Source organism: Coregonus lavaretus (assembly GCF_964263955.1).
Source record: "Coregonus lavaretus genome assembly, chromosome: 13".
Classification (NCBI taxonomy): Eukaryota; Metazoa; Chordata; class Actinopteri; order Salmoniformes; family Salmonidae; genus Coregonus; species Coregonus lavaretus.
Window position 1 is genome coordinate 45,789,164 of NC_140000.1, and position 17,757 is coordinate 45,806,920.

The window sequence follows — 17,757 nt, forward strand, 5'->3', positions numbered from 1 at the left end:
TCACACACAGTATCTGAGCATGTGCACGGGTTCACTTCACTGTTCACAGCGTGGTAGCCAGGGCATCAAAACAGCTGAGAACTTGAGCCTCACGCTTCAACGCTCTTAGTTGTGAAAATTGACCCACTATGCTGTTTACTTTCTGCATCTACGTCATATCGCTGAGTCTACCTTTAAACCGAAACTAATTTCTCATCGTCTTTCATCAATTTTTCCTTAACGTACCCTAATGAAAGCCCTTTCCTGATAATTCAACAGTGAAAAAGGAAAGAACAACAGTTTTGGTTGGTCACTTACAATTCAACTCTTGTTCATCTGTACAAAATCCCCCAGGTGAGGGAGAAGGCACGTTCCTTATTCATTTCATTGAACTGTCCTGCTGCTGAGCTTAGCATTTGTTTTCTAAACAATGTTCATAAGTTAAATCCAGTCAATGAATTACTCCACTTCATCAGTCCCCTTCCATTCATGATTCTACAATTTTTCTTCTCACGCAAGAGTTAAGACATTTGTTTAGTTATTAATGGTGGTCCGGCATCAGCTTAGCATTATATTTAAGTTCTTCAATCGCCCATTGCAAAACCGGCAGTGTAAAACCAAAGCCATGTCTTGGCTACAAACTTTCTTCAATATCCAATATGACATGTATTAAATGTATTACTAATTTGCATTAGCGTTTAAGGTTTGTAGTGAACACTAAGATGAAGATTTTTGCAAATCTATCATTTTAATTTGCAAGTCTACTTCTAATCAAAGAATCCGAAAATGGATCTCGATAGTAGGCCAATGCTGCTATGCTAACTTAGACATTGACCCACAATGCATGACTGTTGCTTTGCCTGTGCTTGTAGCTACTTTAAGGTTTAAATAATGTAACAAGCTGTGTCTTTCTATATTTTGCCCCACCAACAGAGATTTGGCCATACTGTATCCTATGACAGCCATCTACTGCTCTACCGTTACCACTTCTCTTCATGGGAACTATGTAGCCCTGCACGCACAAACAAGCCCCTTGTGGCATATGACGTAGTCTCTGGACTGTACTAACACTGGCATCAACTAAACATCCTACATCCCATCCACACAGTTCATAGAACGTTGGGCAGATAGAGGGAGCAGAGTAGCATATTCTGGCCCAGCGCGGGGAAGCGTCTGAAGGCCTCCCAGGCGTCTGAGAAGATGTTGTACTTGAGGAAGACGCGGTGCTCCAGGCTGGTGGGCAGGCTGACGTCACGCGACATTATATAGACGCCGTCGTTGTGCAGCGTGCACGTGAGGTTCAGGCCCGACTTGGAGGTGTTGTCCTTCAGGTGGAGCCACTCCCCCGTGGTCACGTTGTAAGACTGTACCGTCAGCATGTCCTCCGTCTGGCTGGCCCGCCGCCCAGGACCTGGCTCCAGCTCGTGGGTGTATCCCCCCACCAGGTAGATGGTATCTTCCACCGAGAGCATCTGCTGCTTACGCACGTGGGCTGAGCAGGAGCGGAACACTGTCCAACTGTCAGAGTAGGGGCAATAGCGGAGCACGTTGGTATTCCTGTCTAGTAGATACAGAGAGAAACAATAACAGCATTTGTTACAATCATTTTAAAAGCAGTTGATATTTTGTCAAATGGACAAGCACTATTTGTGTAGCCTACAGTTCTTTATGTCTACTGTCTGTCTACATTGGACATTTTAGAAAAATTCTCGCTTCTGCTGGGAATGAAAATCATCCCCACTAACCTCTGGCAGTGTATCCTCCCATGACGTAGATCATGCCCTGGCACTCGCAGGCAGAGAACTCTGCCAGGGGGTCAGGCAGTGACGACACACAGGTCCACCAGTCCTGCTCAGGGCTGTAGCACTCCACAGTGCCCTGACACTGGCCTCCCACTGCATACAACTTCCCTCGTACCGCCAGCAGCTTGAAGTTGGACCTGACCGGAGGAGAGACGGATATACAATAACATTACAGAACGGAGACATACTGTAGCCTATGTAGTTTGCTGGCTCAGCATCAAAGCAGTTTGAAGATCAAGACATCGGAACAGACTGGATATTCAAATCAAATCAAATTTTATTGGTCACATACACACATTTAGCAGATGTTATTGCAGGTGTAGTGAAATGCTTGTGTTCCTAGCTCCAACAGTGCAGTAGTATTGGAGCTCAAGACAGGGACAGACTGCATAGAGGTCTATTCATATAGCTGACCTGTACTGACCTCTTCTGGTTCAGGGGGGCTACCTGGTTCCATTCATTCCTACAGGGGTTGTAGCAGTGTGCAGCTGAGATCTCTTGGCTGGTCATTCTGTACCCACCGACAATGAACAGGTAGTTGTCCAACACGGCTGAGCCGTAGCCTCTCACATTGACCATGTCAGAGGGCAGGTTGTTAGCGAGCGGCTTCCAGCGTTGCTCCACTTCCCCATACCTCAGCATGGACCAGGGCTCGTCCTGGTCTGGTAGGTCCAGAGCCAGACAGGTGAAGAGTCCAATAGCCACCAGAGTGGCCGTGCCTTTCATACGCATCTCTCTAACCTGGTTGCGCAGGGCAGCAGGTAAGTCGCTGAACTCTGGTCTCCGCAGCATCGGGTGGTAGTGACAGCTCATGTATCTGAGACAAGCGTTGCGTAGATCATGAGTTCCATATACCTCAGATAGGCTGTAGAGTTCCACACAATTCTCTTGTCGAATTTCAGACGAAAGGAGTTTTAGGATAGAGGTTACTTGCAAAAAAGAAGCAGTCTCAATCAGGTCTTCCAGGGTCTCGTTGACTACTTTCACTTTGGAGGTGTTGATAAACTCCAGGACCAGCTCGAGCCCTGGCACACTCAGCCCCTGCAGTTGCACTGAATCCTCTCTGGACTCGCGCATCCCAGAGCTGTACAGTGCACGGAAGTAGTCGCTTTTTTCTATCAACTTGCTTTTGTTGACGTTGTACGTTTTGTCATCCATAACAATTACGATTATTTGTTCAGATGACATGTTTAGTGGTTGGGTTAGCTAGCTAGTGTTGTCAAGTGATCGGTTTTGTTGACTGTCCTCCTCCGGCCTCGATCTGTTAATGACGGCCTGTCACAGTTAACATTTCTCAGGCGCAGGGGTGGTCTGCAACTCCAGTCGCACCGCAGTAACCAGGCCTATATATGGTAATGTTCATCCCATACGTCTGGATGATGCCTGGTTAATTTCAACTCAGTTATGAGTGTGCTAGATAGTTAGCAAAAGGCTAAGAGTGACTTGGAAATCTAGCTAACGTTAGCCTTTATCTTTCAAAAACAGCTGGTATTATCTCGGCATAGATCCAAAGAAGATGTTTTGCTGTGCTGTACCATGTGGCCATTTTTAAGATGTATATATTGGATAACACACTTTCCTTGCATTGTCGAGATAATCTGCAGAAAGCTGCAGTTGGTTTTTGAGGAGAAATTGGCCAGCATCTTTCCTGTTTTGATCCTGTGGGTTGCGTCACTTCCTTGCTCAACCGGAAACCACCGTTTTCTTCTTCGTGTAAAGACAATGCCATGCAGATTGGTACAAGATGTATTGCTGCCACCAGCTGGCACTTGCACTCGACGGGTACTAGCCACCCATAATACAACATGTTCCCATACTTTTCTTCACCAAATATTCAGGGAACCAGGTACATTGTGTTAAGTTGTGTCAATTCAAATCTGGTATTGGAACAAAAAGAGGTCAATACATGTCTTCTAAAATAGACTAGTATTTTAATTAATGCAAAACACTTCAATGGTAAATATGATGTTCGTATACGGGTCCACTGAAAAACCACGCAGGGCAGTCAGAGAACTAAGCCATTGTTATACGTTCTTCTTTAAATACTCTGACAGAGATAGTTCCTGCTCCAAGCAGGCCTATCAGAGTAAAGACTGAGCGTGGTTTAGACTTACTCAGCCTATCGTTGGCGCACAGGCTGGTCCCAGCCCTTGGCGCTTCACTGTTGCCAGGCATTACTTGTTATCTCCACAACTTGTTTCGAGTCAGTAACCTCAGACATCTTTGTAGCAGAACACATGTCCTTGAACGGTTTAACAAAGAGGCAGTGTGTGTGTCTGTGTGAATCACAAGTCTTATCTCAGCCTACCCCCTAGCAGTTCCCCACATTAATCACAGCTTGTTATATTAAACAGTCTATATCAGTACAGCACAAACCTATTATGTTTAATCATTAATGCTTTCTTATTAAGCTAACACCACATCTAAAATATAAGATAATAATTTCCCACAATTGAAACCAACAGTTTCCAACTATCAACAACATACACTTGCAATGAAGTAAGACATTGTAGTGTATAGCCTCTGTTGGACCCGACACACAGCTCATCTACATTTTTACATTTTTAGTCATTTAGCAGACGCTCTTATCCAGAGCGACTTACAGTTAGTGAGTGCATACATTTCATACTGGCCCCCCGTGGGAAACGAACCCACAACCCTGGCGTTGCAAGCGCCATGCTCTACCAACTGAGCTACACGGTGGGCTCAGCCTGAGCCTACCCAACAGGGACATGTTTATTGGGGTATGATGTATGATACAGTATTTTACTGTTAGCATAATGGCTATATGGACTGCAGGCAAGCATGGTGCATTACTGCCACCCAGTGATGAAATATGTAACTGTTTTGCACTTCGCTGAGTAGGCCTTTTGGAGTACCAATGATAGATGTTTTAATCACAATTTAACAGTAGAGTAGTAGGAAGCTGAATCTGATACTTTTGTTTGGCATTACTATTTTGCCGCTCTAATTTTCTCTTTCTCAGGGGCATCTGTTAGTGCAACAGCAGGCTTTGGGGAGAGTTAAAACAGAGAGTCTTTCTGCATTCTTCACCCTTCTGCTCCATGGAAAAAACACTCATTGAGGGAGAACAAGTCTAGATAATGTCTGATAGCGCTCTACAAGAATGCGGATGGCCATGTATAGGGGCAGGCAGCTGGTGTGTGTGTGTGTGTGTGTCAATGTGTTGATAGGAGGGGGGATGGGTGATGACATGACACTATAGCAGAGCCCACTACTTCAGACTGGCACTAACAGCAGAATTTCCACCCCTGCAACGGGTCTACCCTATATTGGACCTATGAGCTGGACTGTCAGGTGTCCATACGTTGTAGACACTGCCCCGGAACTGTGACTTGCTGCACCTCTACAGACACTCATCTGGCACCTCCCTCCCATGTACCATATCATAGAAATTGTATTTCTATGGCATACATGTCTCCAGGGCGAAACTGCCTAAATGTATCCTGGTTAGGGTTGCAAAGAGAGGGTATATTGCTGGTAACTTTCGAAGTTTACCAGTAAACTACCAGAATTTTGGTAACTTTCAAGGATGTTGTGTCATTTATCAAAGGACATCTAGTGGCCCTTTTGGGTACTTCAGATTATCACAGGCGTCTGTAATTATATCTAGCCCTCTGTGTGGCCTTATCACATATAAAATAATAAAATAAGAGGATTTTAACCATAAACTTAGTCAATACCATTGGTCTTTATGTAAGGGTTTCAGCACGAAATATCCTTTATTTATTTTTTTACACACTTTCATTTATTTTACTATATCAATATATCTGTGTTGTTAATGTTTTGCTGCCAAACTGGTTGCAGTTGTGAAAAAAGACAATAGTTGAAAGAGTTGCAGAGTTAATTAAAAATAATGCCTGGTATTTCCCCAGTCATTTGTATTCTACTTCTTTGATGTCTCATCTTGCATGTGGCACAACTCCTCTTGAGAATCAAGGTAGGCCTACAACTGGTTTAGTGTGGTTGTTAGCTGACAAGTTAGCAGCTCAGTAACTTCCTGGTGCTTAATTTAGAGTTGTGTGTGGTGCCAGGGTCTGCTGCTTGACCCAATGCGTGACCCATCTGTCTGCCTATTTAGCCTCCCCATTTTGACCGCCATTCACCCCATTCCATGTTATTGGGCTGCTGTAAGATTTTTTAACGTTCGCCTAATCATTTATGGAAATAAACGGTAATATATTTTAACAGTGACCACTGTTGGTAATAGGTCTACACACAGATGGTGGACCTAATAACAAAACACATATTTCTGTCAATTATCTGTCTTAAGATAACGAAAAGCCCGTGCGTTAGCAGAGTGACGACAGCCGCGTGCCTGTGACAGGCTGATGGGTCTGATCGCAGCGTAACGGAGTGGGTGGAGAGAAGCGCGCGCATGCATAACGACAAGGCACCATAACCTAAATAACGCACAGTCATTGCGTTTGGTCTTCATCCGAAGCATTAAACGGACTGTCTTAAAACGAAGCAAGGATGAGGGAACAGTCGCGCGGGTTCTGTTTTCTTAATTGTTTTTTATTCATCATCAGCGCTCGGCAATGGGTGTCCGCGAGCAGTGACCTGCGCCGGTGCAATAAGGTAAGTGCGCGCAGCTCGACACAAGCGACAGTGGCTGTCACACTGTTATTTATAACACTTTTATTTCATTACAATAAATAAGCAAGCCATGACATTGCCACTGAACGCACTATGTGTAATCATCTTATACTAGGCTATGTCCCAACCATATTAATCATGTTTATGTTACGAACGTTATCATATGGGTCAAGAATAAACATTAACCAGAGGATTATAGGCTACAACCTTCTGCCAATCATTGTTATAAAATGCCTATTGGCGTGGAATGGCGTGGAGATAGACGATGTTATGGAGGCCTTCTTTGTTAGTGGTGGGATTTAAAATGTGTTGATCGGCTGAAGTCCTAAGCATGTTGACAAAATATAAGGCTCCATAATATGATGACGACGCACTGAGCCGATCACTTGGCATCCATCCTCATCCGTGCTGCCTCCCGTCGATGTGCGGGAGTAATATTACCGCTGAGTAAGAGGAAAACAGAGGAGGGACTGACAACTGAACAGCAAGGGCCCTGGCACTACATTATCCGGTTAGATTTATCTATTATGGCTATCATATCAGCTCTCTAAGGAAAACAGCTACCTGGAAGCCCTCCATGTCCCAGCCTTCTCCATATTATTTGATCTGAAAATGATTGAGTGCTGTCAGATTTGTGTCCCAGAGTGTGTCCCGTTACACTGCCAGATCTACACACGCTGATGGATTCATGGATGATGGATGTGTCACACTGGCACTAAATATCTCTTCTTGTGGCACATAGTCTCCTCTGTATCCATGGTGACCATGATGAGTCACCAGGAGACAAAGGATGCACATTAACCTCAACACCCTTTTATATACCTCCAATTCCACTGCACAAGCCCCATATTCACCACAGTACCAATATTTACCCATCAGCCCCTCCCCAGACTCCAGTTGACTCAGGGGAAAGCAGGTGCAGGTGCACTCCACTTGAAAGGGGTTGCCATGGTGCATGGGAACTAAGGGGTTTCTATAGCTAACTTTCATCTAGCTGATATATGGCCTCACCTCTTGAGAGTTTGTTATGCATGTGTTTGCATGCATGTGTGTGCCCATGTCCCCAATATTTGTGTGGAAATGGCAGGAACAATACTTGTTAGAGCTTGAGAGCGATAATGATCTGTACAGAAGAGCTCAGGCTTATCTATACTCCACACACAGCCTTAAACTCTCTCTCTCTCTCTCTCTCTCGTTCTCTCGCTCTCTTGCTGTCTCTTTCTCTCAAACACAAACACACACACATTTGGCATTAACAGAACCACATACAGTCAGTATATACAAACACACACACACTCACCCACTTAGGTTGCAATAATTATTTGGGTGGCAGTGAGCTGTTTGTCGGTGGTCCTGATTTTTAAATTTTTTTTTTTTGTTTTGTTTTTTTCACCTGTATTTAACCAGGTAAGCCAGTTGAGAACAGGTTCTCATTTACAACTGCGACCTGGCAGATTGATTGCCATGGCAATGCTGGGTGAACAGGAGGTTTGGGAGGATGGGGATTGAGAGCAACATGGTGGTGGAAGTGAAGTGTTGCATTATTGGCTGCAGATAGATTGCTTAGAGACAAACCAACATGGCCTCCAAAACAAGATGACCATCCAGTCTCCTCTTTTCTCTGTGGGGATCCTCCCTCTCTCCCTCTCTCTCTCTCTCTCTCTCTCTCTCTCTCTCTCTCTCTCTCTCTCTCTCTCTCTCTCTCTCTCTCTCTCTCTCTCTCTCTCTCTCTCTCTCTCTCTCTCTCTCTCTCTCTCTCTCTCTCTCTCTCTCTCTCTCTCTCTCTCTCTCTCTCTCTCTCTCTCTCTCTCACTCTCACTTTCTCTCTCTCACACACACACACGTTTGGTTGTGTGGAAGAACTGTTTTTTCAGGTAGAAGTTATAATGTCATTGACCTGACGTGACCTGTTCACAACTGTCTTACTACTTAGTAGTAAACAAACAGAAGAACAAACGCACATGGCTGAGACAAAAGATTAGCGGTAATAACACAGAGTATTAACTTAACATACAGCAGAGCAGACACCAGTCACTGACTCTGTCATCAGAGCTGCTCAGAGACCATGATGGTGACTCAGTCATCAGAGCTGCTCAGAGACCATGATGGTGACTCTGTCATCAGAGCTGCTCAGAGACCATGATGGTGCCTCTGTCATCAGAGCTGCTCAGAGACCATGATGGTGACTCAGTCATCAGAGCTGCTCAGAGACCATGATGGTGACTCTGTCATCAGAGCTGCTCAGAGACCATGATGGTGACTCAGTCATCAGAGCTGCTCAGAGACCATGATGGTGACTCTGTCATCAGAGCTGCTCAGAGACCATGATGGTGACTCAGTCATCAGAGCTGCTCAGAGACCATGATGGTGACTCAGTCATCAGAGCTGCTCAGAGACCATGATGGTGACTCAGTCATCAGAGCTGCTCAGAGACCATGATGGTGACTCAGTCATCAGAGCTGCTCAGAGACCATGATGGTGACTCAGTCATCAGAGCTGCTCAGAGACCATGATGGTGCCTCTGTCATCAGAGCTGCTCAGAGACCATGATGGTGCCTCTGTCATCAGAGCTGCTCAGAGACCATGATGGTGACTCAGTCATCAGAGCTGCTCAGAGACCATGATGGTGCCTCTGTCATCAGAGCTGCTCAGAGACCATGATGGTGACTCAGTCATCAGAGCTGCTCAGAGACCATGATGGTGACTCAGTCATCAGAGCTGCTCAGAGACCATGATGGTGACTCTGTCATCAGAGCTGTTCAGAGACCATGATGGTGACTGTCATCAGAGCTGCTCAGAGACCATGATGGTGACTTTCTGTCAATTATAAATGGTGCTTTCTTTTCTTTTCTTTTCTTTCCGTCTGATTTGTTTTGCTTATCTGCCAAGCCTCACTGATGACAACCTGTGCTACCACTGGCTTTCCATAATACTTGATGTTGGCTGTTTAGTACACCTATGCATCTTGTTAGATTAATTTGGTGCATTCTGTCTTGAAAAACAACTGCATATGATGAGTGAATTGGTGTTCTGGTACATTGACAAAGAAGTGACAAGGAGATGTCACTAAAAATGATATCCTTGCAACCTGTTCTGTCACTGCAGATTTAGGATTGTCTTAGATTATGTTTTATCAAGTGGGACGTGTGTGTGTGACTGTGAATGTGTATCTAAGTGAATGTGTGTATCATGCTCTAATATGACTACTGGATGTTTGTGTGTGTTCCAGACAGACTACTACTATGAGTATACAGAGTGTGACAGTACAGGGTCTCGATGGAGGGTGGCCATCCCCCACAATCTGGGCACCTGCTCAGGCCTGCCTACTCCAACCAGAGGAACAGACTGCTGTGAGTAGTGTGTGTGTGCGCGCTTTAATTCGCATTTTATTTCACCTTTATTTATTCAGGTTTGCCTCATTTAGATAAAAATCCATTTTTCTAGAGACCTGTTCAAGGTAGCAGCATACGTACATGAGACAGAGAGAGTATGTATACTGTCTAGGTGTGAATGTGTCTGTGACGTCTATGTGTGACCCTCCTCTCTCCCTCTCTGTCTGTCAGTGTTCTCGTGTGCAGCGGGAGAGTTCCTAGAGATGTCCGCTCAGAAATGTACGCCGTGTGCGGCCGGCTCCTATTCGCTGGGCAGTGGGGTGCGTTTCGACCAATGGGACACTATCCCTGCCGGCTTCACCAGCCTGGCCACTTACATGGACCCAGGACCCAGTGGAGAGGAGAGTCAGGCCTGTAATAGGTAAAACACACGTCTGTTTTACTATCCTTTTGGAGACCAAACAGTTGATTCCCATTCAAAACCCTATTTTCCATAACCCTAACCTTAACCTCTAACCCTAACCCTAACTCCTAACCCTTAACCTAAACCATAACCCTAATTCTAACCCTAACCCTAATTGTAACCCTAAGCCTACAATAGCCTTTTTCCCCTGTGGTGAACATTTGTCTGGTCCCCACAAGGATAGTAAAACCCAAAACACACACACACACACATATACTACACACACCTGTCCTACACATACAGTCACACACACAAACTCACAATAGTGCTGTATTCTCTTTCTGTCTGTGTACTGTAGCTCATCGTGGACGCCGCAGGGTGTGTATCTGGAGTCTAGTCGTGATGAGTGCACAGTGTCTCTGGTGTACGCTGTGCATCTGGAGAAGCAGGGCTCCGTCTCCTTCAGCTACCAGTACCCTGACAACAATATCTTCTTTGAGTTCTACGTGAGTCTGACTTTCTCCTCCTTGCTGAAGTTTATATCAGTTCATTTATTACCCGTTTTTTTTAGCTGGTTGACGTAGAGATGAAAAGTGGGCTGTTTTGTGGTAGCAGGGAAGACTTTAATTGTACATTCATATATTTTAGTACATCAATGGGTACATCAATGGGTTTTATTTTTACATCAATGGGTTTTACGTTAATAGATGTGGGCAAGTGAGGGCTTTTCTGTGGTGAAGAGAATCAGCTGCTGATTGGAAGCGAGATAATCATGTGATGCAATATTCTGAGTGGTTACCATGGTGACATGTTCAGGTCCAGAATGAGCAGTGTCAGGAGATGGCCCAGACAGACGATCAGAAGTGGATCAAACTCACCACCAACGGAGAGTGGGACACACACACGGTGAGTAGGAAGGCAGTGTGTGTGATACGTGTGTGTTATATGATTGGTGTGTGTGATGTGTGTAACATAATCTGTGTGGAACATATTGTGTGACATGTGACTCAGGTGAATCTGAAGTCTGGCACTAACATACTGTACTGGAGAACGACAGGGATCCTGGTCGGAGGGAAGATGGTTAAACCAGTGCTGCTCAGGAACATCCACATTGAGGGTAAAGACCACCCGTACCGCTACTCCCTACCTTCACACTCACCTATATTCTCGCTCACATTCTGCATGCATCTGTAATGTGGTTGGTCAAGGCAGTGTAATATCGCAGGTTCTTACCCACTCCAGAACTCACCATTCTTAGCTCTAGGAAGCTCAAATGAGACCATAGTGTGAGACGACAGGCGAAATGACATCCTCATGAATTAATGTGTCTAGGTGTTGCCTACACCTCGGAGTGTTTCCCGTGCCGACCAGGCTGGTTTAGTTCCGCCCCTGGCTCATCCTCCTGCCAGCCCTGCCCCAGGAACACATCGTCTAACAAGGGAGCCACTTCCTGTACCCCCTGCCCCGACACACAGTACTCACGTATGTACTAGACACAGACACATTGAAATGTATCAGTAGAGGCCAGGTAAAATATCCACTCTCTCTTTCTCTCTTTCCCTCAGATGAGGGATGGTCGCAGTGTAAGGAGAGGCCTCCATGTTCAGAGAAGGATTACTTTCAGATCCACACAGCCTGCGACAGCGAGGGAAAGGTACGTCAGACACATATATACTGTACATATAGAGAGAGAAGGCTGTGGGCATATACATTCATTTATAAACATATTCTGTGTGTAGTATCTCTATGGTGGTCATGTAACTGCTGTGGTTGCCATGGTGACAGACGCAGGTGATGTACCGGTGGGTGGAGCCGAGAATCTGTGAGGAGAATGTGACGGGCGCTGTGGCACTGCCCCCTACAGGGGAGAGAGAGGCCTGCCCGCCCTGTAACCCTGGTTTCTACAACACCAATGACTCCACCTGCTTCCCCTGCCCTCCTGGAACACACTCTGACGGCACCTCAGGTACACACACACACACACACACACACACACACACTATATATATATATTCACATGTGTATATACATAAACAGCACTCACGTGCAGCACTCATGTATTGCTGTATATTGAAATGTGTTGTTGACGGTTGTGTGTGTCTGTCCCAGTGTGTGAGGAGTGTCCTGCGGGGACAGAGCCAGTACTAGGGTATGAGTATAAATGGTGGAACGTCCTCCCTTCCAACATGAAGACTTCCTGCTTCAACGTGGGCAACTCCAAATGTGACGACATGAACGGTGAGACAGAAACATGGCTAGGGTGATTAGGGTCAAGAGATGTGTAATATGTGTTGTAATACACATGTCCATGGGTGAATAGTAAAAATGTATAATACAGACATCCTGCTAGATATGTAATAACTCTGTGTCTCACTGACCAATGGGAGCATAGATGACTGTGTAATAGATATGTGGTGTCCCTCAGTTTGTAGGGAATATAGATGTGTGTTTAATAGAATGTACAATCACAATAATATGTTGTTGTTCAGGCTGGGAGGTGGCAGGGGATCACATCCGCAGTGGTGCTGGAGGCTCGGATAACGATTACCTCATCCTGAACCTGCATGTTCCTGGCTTCAAGTTAGTCTTGGCTTGACTGTATAATATTGTTAGGGCTCACATGTTTTCCTGGTCAGGTCATGTGGTCAGAATGAACACATGGCTATGATTATTGTGAAGCATTGCATATATTATTTTTTATTGGCCCGGTGTGTGTGTGTGTGTTAACTGTGTGTGTGTGTTCTGTCAGGTTACCAACATCACTTGCTGGGATGACCGGGACTGAGTTTGGCCGGATCACATTTGTCTTCGAGACAATCTGCTCTGCCGACTGTGAGCTCTACTTCATGATGGTGTGTACGTGTGTGTCAGACTATTCGCATCTGCCCGAGTGTGTGTCTAGGATCTCAGGGAAATGTTACTGCCAATATGTGTATTAGCCAGTAAATCAATATTATTAAACCCAACATAGCCAGTATGACATAGCCAATACATGAGTGACCTACTTCCATACTGCTATTGAATAAACACATATTAATATCTATGTTTGTTAGTAAAGCCATATACAGCAGAACAGGTTTCCCCAACTGGCGGCCCGCGGCCCCCCCATGTCTTCTGAGCCCAAATAAATAATACAAAATATAGTTGTTGGACGTAAAACACTGTAAAAACATCAGCAAATCAGCTACAAGTGATTTTAATTTCGGAAATCTGTTCCCAAGTATTCCCACGTATAATAGAGAGATATATGTGCTCGCATACAAATGTACACAAGGTTTGAAATGAATATGTTTAAGTCAAATATTATGCTTGGGCTTCTTGTGGTCAAGTTGCATTATGCAAATTATGTGTAATTATGTTCCGGCCCTCTGACCATCCGCTCAAGAAAACATCGGCCCGCGGCTGAATCTAGTTGATAATCCCTGCAGTAGACCCAGTTAAAACAACCTATGTATCCAAATGAAACCAAAGTATATTTGAGCAAACACAGCCAATCACAGTACACAATATACACAACTAAATCACCGTAAAGCAGTGAGATTTCAGATAAACCCGTCACTGTGTAAATTGTAAACTAGAGTGATCTGCTCCCATATAAACCCTGTGTGTGTGTCGCACCCTGCAGGATGTGAACAGGAAGAGCACCACGGTGGTGGAGTCATGGGAGGGCAGTAAGGAGAGACAGTCCTACACACACATCATGACCAAGAACGCATCCGTATCATACACTTGGGCCTTCCAGAGGACCAACCAGGCTCAGGACGTGAGTACACACACACACACACACACATAAAATGCACAAAACACACACACACACAGTGACACTGCACACACACATGCTACACACACACACTCACATACTGCACTCTATATAATATATTTACGTGTGTGTATCTAGGTGCGTCGGTACATCAGCGACGTGGTGAAACTCTACTCAGTGAGCGTGACAAACGTCCAGGATGGCGTGGCATCTGCGTGCCGGGCCTGCGCCCTCCTATCTCAGAGTTCTCAGCGGTCTGGGTCGTCGTCGTGTATTCCATGCCCAGCTGGGTTCTACATTGACAGAGACACCAACCGGTGCCAGGAGTGCCCCCCCAACACATACCTGTCTGGTCACCACACATATGGCGAGGATGCGTGTCTGCCCTGTGGCCCCGGGAGTAAAAGCAACAAGGTCATATATTACAAACACAAACACACAACTCATATAATCATACAACCATAGGTTACAACCTTACAAACGAACCTTACGTAACCATTATAATCATTAGAACCACTTTATAACATGAAATCCTCATAACCTAATCTAAAATCTCAGGGCCATTCTTATATGATTTTTACTCTCATCCAGATCAACAGTTAACAGTCTCTGCTCTGGATAAGAATGTATTTTTTAGCATGGTACTATCATGTGTGTATAATGTGAGCCGCTAGTTGTGTGATGTGTTTTGACATGATGCTATTGTGCCCCCTTCTAGGAGCACTCTCGTTGCTATAGCGACTGCTCCTTCAGTCACAAGGAGAACAACCGCACCCTGACCTTTGACCTGAGCCGCTAGTTGTGTGATGTGTGTTGACTTGATGCTATTGTGCCCCCTCCTAGGAGCACTCTCGTTGCTATAGCGACTGCTCCTTCAGTCATACGGAGAACAACCGCACCCTGACCTTTGACCTGAGCTCTCTGAGCACCGTGGCCTCGCTCACCAACGGCCCCAGCTTCACCTCTAAAGGCACCAAGTATCTCCACATCTTCAACGTCAGCCTGTGTGGACACCAGGTAACTCACACACACACACACATCAGCTTGTGTGGACACGAGATAACACACACATACCTCAGAGTCGTCGGTGTGTGTTCTGTTTCAGGGGAAGATGGCAGCTGTCTGCACAGATAATGTCACCGATCTCGCCAGTAAGGACATGGGGAGTGATTCCACCCAGTTCGTCAACTCTGTGGACAGCTTCATCTGTCAATCAACCATCATTCCTGCGGATGGGCGGGGCTTCAGGACGGCTCTGGCATCCCAGTCTATCAGTCTGGCTGATACCTTCCTCGGTGAGATGGCAATAGAATAGTGCCTTAATTACTGTAATAATGATTAAAGGACAGTGCCACAACCACAAGTAGTCATATAGGCAAAGCACAAAGTATACTCTTGATACAAAAGTATACTCTTGATACAAAAGTATACTCTTGATACAAATGTATACTCTTGATACAAAAACAGATTTATTTTCAACCATTTCATTTGAAAGTTGTTTTTTCTTTTTCTTTTTTTGTCTCTCTCAGGAGCGACAGTGGAAAGTGTTTTAGACGGAATAAACGCCAGACCAGAACTCTTCTCTGACAACTCAAAAGGCATTCCAGACATCAACTTCTTCTACAGGTAGGCCAGTGTAGAGCTAGACGCCATAGAACAGTATTCATAGTTGAATGGTTCCAGTGAACACCAGTCAGTGTGGTTGAAAGTGTGTGTGTTTGATCATGCTCTCTCTTTCTCAGGTCTACTCAGGCGACTGGATCCTGTGAGCGTGGTCGGAGTGCGGTCATGACGATACGCTGCAACCCAGAGAAGACTGACCGCGGGCAACTCACAGTTCCCAGGTACACACACCTGTCTGACTGTCTGCTCAACATCACCTGTCTGACTGTCTGCTCAACATCACCTGTCTGTCTGCTCAACATCACCTGTCTGCTCAATATCACCTGTCTGACTGTCTGCTCAACATCACCTGTCTGACTGTCTGCTCAACATCACCTGTCTGACTGTCTGCTCAACATCACCTGTCTGACTGTCTGCTCAACATCACCTATCTGCTCAACATCACCTGTCTGACTGTCTGCTCAACATCACCTGTCTGACTGTCTGCTCAACATCACCTATCTGCTCAACATCACCTGTCTGACTGTCTGCTCAACATCACCTGTCTGACTGTCTGCTCAACATCACCTATCTGCTCAACATCACCTGTCTGACTGTCTGCTCAACATCACCTATCTGCTCAACATCACCTGTCTGACTGTCTGCTCAACATCACCTGTTTGACTATCTGCTCAACATCACCTGTCTGACTGTCTGCTCAACATCACCTGTTTGACTATCTGCTCAACATCACCTGTCTGACTGTCTGCTCAACATTTGAACTGAAAACATTTCTGTATTATTTGTGTGTGAATTTTTGTTAGCTCCTTCTACATTGCTCCTGTGTATGTTTGTGTGGTGTGCGTGTGTTTGTTTGTGTGTGTGTGCGTGCAGTGCGTGCCCTGCAGGTACGTGTGACGGCTGTACGTTTCACTTCCTGTGGGAGAGTGGAAGTGCCTGTCCCCGCTGCACCCAGGACGACTATCACCAGATAGAGGGAGCCTGTAAGGGAGGGGTCCAGGTAACCACCCTCTGTTCCCTCTCTCTTCCTCTCCTTTAACACACTCATGCTACTCTTACTTTCACTTCTTGGCATTTCAATTGAACCTACTCTCTCTTCTTCTCTACTCTCTCTCCGTCACTTCCTCCCTCCTTCCCTCTCACCTTCTCTCTCTCTTTCTCTCTGTAGGAGACTCTGTCTGTGTGGAATGAGCCAAAGCTGTGCACCAAAGGCATGTCCCTGCCAGCTAAGAGCTCCGCCCCCTGCGAGGCCATCGCCCTATGGCTAAAGGTGGGGGTAGGGGGCGGGGCCTTCTTAGCTGTGCTGCTCATCTCTCTCACCTGCTATTTCTGGAAGAAGAACAAGAGGTGATTGACTGACACCTGTTAATCAAATAACCATCCTAGCCATAGGATGTAGTACAACGCTCCTGACTCCTGCATCTCTGTGTCCTGTGTGTTTCTGTGTCGCTATGGCGCCCCCTGTCAGGCTGGAGTATAAGTATTCTCGGCTGGTGATGTCAGCCAATAAGGAGTGTGAGCTGCCGGCGGCAGATAGCTGTGCCTTGGCCGAGGGGGAGGAGCCTGAGGATGACGTGGTCTACTCCCACAAACCCTCCCTGCTCGGCAAGCTCAGGGCCATCGCCAACAAGGTACCTGTGTGTGTGTGTGTGTGTGTGTGTGTTTGTGTGTGTGTGTGTGTGTGTATTAACCCTGTGTGCATCTCTATCCTTCAGCAGAGGGAGGGAGACAGCAGTGAGTCGGTACAGCTGAAGTCATCCCAGTCTGAGAGATGGGTCTGGGGGTAATGACAAGAAAGAAGAGAGAGAGAAAGGGAAAGAAAGAAGAGAGAGTTGGTAGGGTTGGCACTGAGTTCCACTCCTCTTCATGTCTCCTGGGCTCTGCTTATTCCTGAGGACTCCATCGTGGCACCAGCCGCTCCAGTTTCCTCTGTAAAGGCACCTGTTCCCATGATTCTGACTGAAACTGGGAAGTGGTTTGGCTCCCAACCCTAGACCCTACCACACAGGGGAACACAACCCTGCTTATTGCCATGGATATTGAAGGGCTGCAAATGAAAGAAATGGTCACTGTTTTTGTATATTTCATATTGTCATTTGGAGTTGATCTGTACAGTCATGTCCAAAGTATTTATCATTATTAATGTTGTTATGATTTATCTTTATTAAATTCTCACTTGGCTTTGAGGGCGTGTTTGTATTTGTGTGCAGTTCTGTTATGCAAGGCTACACATTATTA

The 17,757-nt window shown here is 45.8% G+C and overlaps 1 protein-coding gene and 1 pseudogene across 2 annotated transcripts; one reads left to right on the forward strand and one right to left on the reverse strand.

Moving 5' to 3' along the window:
• Positions 1-754: 754 nt before the first annotated feature.
• On the reverse strand, positions 755-3,084 carry LOC311140766 (kelch-like protein 42; annotated as a pseudogene). Its single transcript, XR_014615506.1, has 3 exons — positions 2,206-3,084; positions 1,656-1,918; positions 755-1,536 (listed from the first exon to the last, which is right to left on the reverse strand). The product of XR_014615506.1 is annotated as a kelch-like protein 42 (transcript).
• A 3,194-nt stretch (positions 3,085-6,278) lies between these two features.
• On the forward strand, positions 6,279-17,704 carry LOC311139214 (endosome/lysosome-associated apoptosis and autophagy regulator family member 2-like; the record flags this gene model as incomplete). Its single annotated transcript, XM_084174119.1, has 22 exons — positions 6,279-6,383; positions 9,631-9,751; positions 9,965-10,154; positions 10,495-10,642; positions 10,953-11,042; positions 11,148-11,253; positions 11,469-11,618; positions 11,702-11,790; positions 11,922-12,102; positions 12,246-12,374; positions 12,626-12,716; positions 12,886-12,988; positions 13,762-13,899; positions 14,035-14,310; positions 14,740-14,913; positions 15,002-15,191; positions 15,426-15,522; positions 15,639-15,740; positions 16,393-16,519; positions 16,688-16,866; positions 16,988-17,150; positions 17,235-17,704. The coding sequence occupies 22 exons, from the start codon at positions 6,279-6,281 to the stop codon at positions 17,304-17,306; spliced, it is 3,021 nt and encodes a 1,006-aa protein (XP_084030245.1). The 3' UTR covers positions 17,307-17,704.
• Between the last annotated feature and the right edge of the window lie 53 nt (positions 17,705-17,757).